Source organism: Hyalella azteca, unplaced genomic scaffold (assembly GCF_000764305.2).
Source record: "Hyalella azteca isolate HAZT.00-mixed unplaced genomic scaffold, Hazt_2.0.2 contig13728, whole genome shotgun sequence".
Lineage (NCBI taxonomy): Eukaryota > Metazoa > Arthropoda > Malacostraca > Amphipoda > Hyalellidae > Hyalella > Hyalella azteca.
In genome coordinates this window covers 55,281-61,423 of record NW_025943639.1, presented here as the reverse complement: position 1 = coordinate 61,423, position 6,143 = coordinate 55,281, and the positions used below count along the sequence as shown (strand labels likewise).

Genomic DNA, 6,143 nt, shown 5'->3' with positions numbered 1-6,143 from the left:
GATATAAAGCACGCTACAGTCACCCTATGGGTACTGTAGCTCTGAGCATCAATATAAAGCACGCTACAGTCACCCTATGGGTACTGTAGCTCTGAGCATCAATATAAAGCATGCTACAGTCACCCTATGGGTGCTGTAGCTCTGAGCATCAATATAAAGCATGCTACAGTCACCCAATAAGATGATGGTACATAGGGTAACTAAGCTTACGTTTAGGCTATATATACTATATACGCTATATGTTTACACTATATTATATACGGTAGGTACTATACATATACTATATGCTATACATATACTATATATATGTTTACGCTATAGCTTACTTACCCTAGGAGCAGAGAAAAAGTTTGCTTCCTGATATAATAAGATATAGCAGAATAAGTTCCATTGCATTTCCAACAGCGACTAATATAATATCGTTGCAATATATCTTGGGTGAATGTTTAGCAGAATTACATTGATGAAGCCTCGTGGGGAGCAGCCTGGGGCTGGATGACTTGAAGACATCACCGCTGCCACCAGCAGCTGCTGCAGCTCCCCCAGCAGTGNCATATAATCCAATATGATTATGCTATATAGCTTTACAGTTAAGAGCTTCATTTCACGTTGATCCAATCGGTGAATAGTTAAACTCAGCAAATAGGATTTTATTAGTCAAAGCTTGGCGTAGAATGCAAAGTTTCACGTAAAGTGAAGGTAAAATATAAGGGATCTGGAACATACCTCTGCATGGCATCTCAACTTAAACATACGGTATTATATCCTGAGGTAAATGCTTTGCATATTTACGTTGATGAAGCTTCAATGGAAACTGCTGTGGGTTAGAGGCGTCGCCGCTGCCACCAGCAGCTGCTGCAGCTCCCCCAGCAGCGGACGACTTGCCGCTGCCACCAGCAGCTGCTGCAGCTCCCCCAGCAGTAGACGACTTGCCGCTGCTCTGCAGGCGCAGAAACAAGTCATTTCAATGCAGGTTAACGTCTACAAGTCAATAATGCCTACACAACTATTGTCTACTGGGCAAACCAAAGCTACGCTGTGCAGTTGTGAGAGACTTCCTCGCACTGCAGCGACCCAAGTTCGAGTCCCACTGAGGACAAGTTTTTCAGAGAAGCTCAGCTCATGGTCAACTCAGCCATTCATCCAAAACTGGTCGATAAATGAGTACCTGTCTTGTCCAGGGTGTTGTGAGTACCTGGCTTGTCCAGGGTGTGGTGAGTACCTGGCTTGTCCAGGGTGTGGNTATTGATTGGTCACAACTAAGCCCAGTCTATATATGAACTACAAGCTGAAAATGAGGTACAATCGGCACGTTTTATTGACTTAGCAGAGGCCTGCTGGTAATTAGTTAAGAGAAGTAAATACAAGAATAAATTGATTGATACAAAATGCAATATATATAAAACATTACACTAATAATCCAATCATTCAATAATATAAACTGGATGCAAGCTAATAAAGGATTTAGCCTTGGTTTCTGCTCGTGTTCATCTACAGAAGTCCGGTTGTGCTTTGCGCTAATAATCTTTACCTGGAGAAAAAATTGAATCTCCTTCACAGCAGAAGAAAAGACCAGTAGAAATTTGAATGGAGGCTTGACATTTGAATGCAATAATGATTCTCCAGCATCAGCCTAAAGTGAAGGTTTCACCATGAATGCCAGTTTATCTTACCTTAGCTCTAGCACTTTCTACTTCACATTAAATTGATACCCTGAACAGCCATTAACTTAGCTGAATTTTGAAGCGATCTCTTTTACCAAAATAAAATTGTTTAGCCGCAAATATGGCCTAAGCTCAAGCTCTATTGAAAGCTCATGCAATTTGGCAAGAGGAAAATAATGCATTATTGCGAGCCAACATTTGTTTTTCCTTAAATATGCAAGGAATTATATATGAACTTGTGATGTACTTTAAAATGAAGGTGAAGATCCAATGCAGGTCTCTACAAAATTTTCATTGAAGAAGAAATTTTAGAATTTAAACCAATAAGAACTTAAAATACTTTAACAAATCCTTTTTAATTCCTACCTGCTAGGCTGGCAGTAGAGCAAACTGACCAAAAATTTTACCCTATTTTGTAATTATATTTTTTGCCTGCAATATTAACAAGAAGTGATGTATGTGGTGATGAATTTTATGTAAATTGTGCATTGTTATTCACTTACATATATGAGCACTAAATGAAAAATATCAAAATACACATGTGTACATGAGCTACTTAAGCAATAGGGAATAAAAAATGATAATGAAGCTGGTATCTAAAACTCCATCACTTGGATATGGTAATTTAGAAAGCAATTTTCCCGAATTTCAAAAATTTTCAAGCAACTTTAATTGATGACTTTAGCCACTTGCTATTTTGAATCATTTTAATAAATCAGTTTCATAAATTGCCTGGATGTTTGTTTACTCAAGGCAATGAAAATTAAAAACAATTTAAGATGAGGCAAGTCTCAAGTGCAGACTCTTCTCATGGCAATACCACCCACCTGTCCCTCAGCTCCATCAGTGATGAGCAAATAACACAGAGGGACGTCGTGGCCATCAGAAGCCATGGCAATACCACCCACCTGTCCCTCAGCTCCATCAGTGATGAGCAAATAACACAGAGGGACGTCGTGGCCATCAGGAGCCATGGCAACACCACCCACCTGTCCCTCAGCTCCATCAGTGATGAGCAAATAACACAGAGGGACGTCGTGGCCATCAGGAGCCATGGCAATACCACCCACCTGTCCCTCAGCTCCATCAGTGATGAGCAAATAACACAGAGGCACGTCGTGGCCATCAGGAGCCTCCATGGGAGCTTCCCTCTTGCATGGCACACATGGCAGGGGAGGAACCAGCAGGCCCCTGGGGCTCAGGGGCTCCAGTGCCTGCCGCGACATGTGGCTACATTGCTTATATTTATAATTGAATTATGCCAGCATATTTGAGTACAAAAGAAAATATTCAATGAATTCAAGTGAAGAAGATCATAAAACATACAATTGACCCAAGCAAGTTTCTTTAGCAGGACAACCAACATAAATGAGCTTCCAGGAACTGATTCAATCTTAATTTATATCAATTATAAACCTTGAGCTCCACGATATATTTAATAAGTGCAATTGTATTATCCCTGGTATCATGTATACCTCATCATCATAGGAGAAAGGTTCCTCCTTGACATCTACATCCACAATCCCATCCTCAAACTCGTCCTTGATGTTGTCAACAGAAACTTCAGCAACAGGAGATTGAGCGTCAGCCTCTAATGCTGCTCAAGGAAAATATTTTGTTATAATTTTTCAGATTTCAAGAACTTTAACAAGAGGGTGCCATGANGATAATGTATCTGAAACCCATTTGGGCATGGACTTCTGCAATAAATTTTCCATTTCATGGCAGAAGTCAGGGAGGCCATTCAAACTTTTAAATTCATTTGATGTCTTTAGCATCTCAATCATACCAGTTTTCTTTCCTGTGTATACAGCTGCACTATTTGTACACACAAAGGCAACAGATGAGGGATCAAGAAATAAAGAAACATTTTCTTTAACATGCTTAGTAGTAGCCATTGCATCTCCTTGTCTGATCATTGGAATCCCTAAAACCATTTCTTTGGGCATTCCATCTTCGCTAACATAGGTTGCAACAATGGCCTGTCGTGATACATCCTTTGGAGCAGTCCCCTTATCACAGCTGATAGTAATTTTTCTTTTGCTATTTGTTGCTGCAAAAGTGTTGTTAAAGAATTTCTTCATGGTGGTTAAACAGGCTTCATAATTTGCTGCGAGCACCTGGTGGATACCCATAAGCGTTTGATGTTGGTTGCCCAAGGGATTGCTCAAGTGTGATGGGCAGATAAGGGACAGAAAAGCACACAATGCAGTATACAATCTGAATGGTAATAAATGAGATGTCATGAAGATTCCAGCAATCATAGCATTTCTTGTTGCACTTTCCCGTTCTTCTCTAGTTGGGAATCCTAATTTTTGTTGATTTTTATCATCACATTTACTAAATTCCAGAGCTTCTTTGTGTTGTTGACTTTGCAAGTGCACTTTCATGGCTTTATTTTTCATCTGGGTACTAGTAAAAGTGATTCCCTCAGTCCAAGATTCTCCAATTTTACGTTTACCTTTGCTAGGACATCCACGTCTTAAGCACACTTTACAAAAGTGAATAATTTGATCTTTTCCATAGTTATATTGGCATAAGAAAGGAGAACCATCAAAGGTGTCGTCATTTCCTTTGGAAATGTCTGATTTGTCCTCAGTTGTTCTTCCAAGGAGTTCCTCATACTTCCTTTTGCAGCAACAATCATTGATTTTGTGTGTGCACTCAGCAAGTGCAACCTCCAGCGAATTTTTGTAAAAGTTTTCTGCATTTGAAAGAGAAAGACATGATGTGCATAGCAGTTTGTACATCATGACTGGTTGAATTTTCCTCATCATTGGGGACGATGAATGACTGGATTTGGCAGGCTGCTGTGAAATGTTGGAAAGTGATATAGATGCAGTTGAATGCGCATTTTCTTCATTGGTGTCAATTTTCAATGGAAGTGGTGCTTCTGTTATGTAGGAAATTGTGTTGGAATTGTTGGTGTTGCATGGAACTGATGTGACTTCCTGCATTGTGATGGGAGACAAAATGAATTGTGTTGTACCTATTGGGAGTGAAGAGGTGTTACTTGGAACTGATGTGAGTTTCTGTGTTGTGCTAGGAGACAAAATGGATTGTGTTGTGCCCATTGAAAGTGAAGAGGTGTTGCATGGAACTGATGTGACTTCCTGCATTGTGATGGGAGACAAAATGGATTGTGTTGTGTCCATTGGGTGTGAAGAGGTGTTGCATGGATCTGATGTGCCTTCCTGTGTCGTGCTAGGAGACAAAATTAATTGTGTTGTACCCATTGGGAGTGAAGAGGTGTTGCATGGAACTGATGTGCCTTCCTGTGTCGTGCTAGGAGACAAAATGGATTGTGTCGTGCCCATTGGGAGTAAAGAGGTGCTGCATGGAACTGATGTGCCTTCCTGTGTCGTGCTAGGAGACAAAATTAATTGTGTTGTACCCATTGGGAGTGAAGAGGTGTTGCATGGATCTGATGTGCCTTCCTGTGTCGTGCTAGGAGACAAAATTAATTGTGTTGTGCCCATTGGGAGTGATGAGGTGCTGCATTGAACTGATGTGACTTTCTGTGTTGTGCTAGGAGACAAAATGGATTGTGTCGTGCCCATTAGGAGTAAAGAGGTGCTGCATTGAACTGATGTGACTTTCTGTGTTGTGATAGGAGACAAAATGTATTGTGTTGTGCCCATTGGGAGTGAAGAGGTGCTGCATGGAACTGATGTGACTTTCTGTGTTGTGCCCATTGGGAGTGAAGAGGTGTTGCATGGAACTGATGTGCCTTCCTGTGTTGTGCTAGGAGACAAAATTAATTGTGTTGTGCCCATTGGGAGTGAAGAGGTGCTGCATGGAACTGATGTGACTTTCTGTGTTGTGCTAAGAGATAAAATGGATTGTGTTGTGCCAATTGGGTGAGAAGGTGGGGAATAGGATTTCATCATGCTTTTCTCTCTAGCATCCAATGAAGAATAATTTTTTGTTTTTTCAAGATAAGCATTATACGCACTCAAGTGGTGACGCTTTAGGTGTTTAGTCAAATTACTGTAACTTTTTGTACCAAACTTTACAATTCCCCCACCAAATTTACAAAAATTACATTTAGCCTGCAATGAACCATTCTCTACAGATTCAACATTTTTAAAGGCAAACTTAATTACAGGATGATGAGTAGCTCTTGTAGCTTTATCCATTATGTAGAGCTTTAGAAGAAGAAAGATGACCTGAGGAAAAATTGCACAATTTGTAAATGAAAATAATGTGTTATATAACAATGATATAATATTTGATTATTATATAACTATTTCACAAGCAAGTTATCATATATGGTCACATGAAATTGCCTCACAAAGAGACCCACCACAGCTTCTGGCTTGTGTATGAGGCTTCCTTATTATACCTCAGTCCATCACTAATTATCTGACCATTGTTTCATGCATGGCATCACCACCTGCCATGCCAAAAAATTATATATGAGCATTAAAATGAAAGTTTCAACTTGGACAACAAAATTGACACTCTTTTCCGCTTTTT

General features: G+C 40.0%; 2 protein-coding genes across 2 annotated transcripts in view; both read right to left on the bottom strand.

Moving 5' to 3' along the window:
* LOC108670338 overlaps window positions 1-3,326 on the bottom strand; it is a 3,897-nt gene extending 571 nt beyond the window's left edge. The window contains exons 1-5 of the mRNA XM_047883823.1: window positions 3,314-3,326; window positions 3,140-3,261; window positions 2,492-2,878; window positions 876-940; window positions 460-551 (exon numbers count right to left, since the gene is read on the bottom strand). Coding sequence (XP_047739779.1) covers window positions 460-551; window positions 876-940; window positions 2,492-2,878; window positions 3,140-3,261; window positions 3,314-3,326 — 679 coding nt within the window. The remainder of the gene's footprint in view (window positions 1-459; window positions 552-875; window positions 941-2,491; window positions 2,879-3,139; window positions 3,262-3,313) is intronic.
* A 3-nt stretch (window positions 3,327-3,329) lies between these two features.
* LOC108670337 lies at window positions 3,330-5,837 on the bottom strand (the record flags this gene model as incomplete). The annotated part of the gene is given in 2 exon segments (XM_018157802.1): window positions 3,330-5,331; window positions 5,467-5,837. Coding segments are annotated over 2 exon segments (2,339 nt in total), but the record flags the coding sequence as incomplete, so codon positions are not given.
* Window positions 5,838-6,143: the final 306 nt, after the last annotated feature.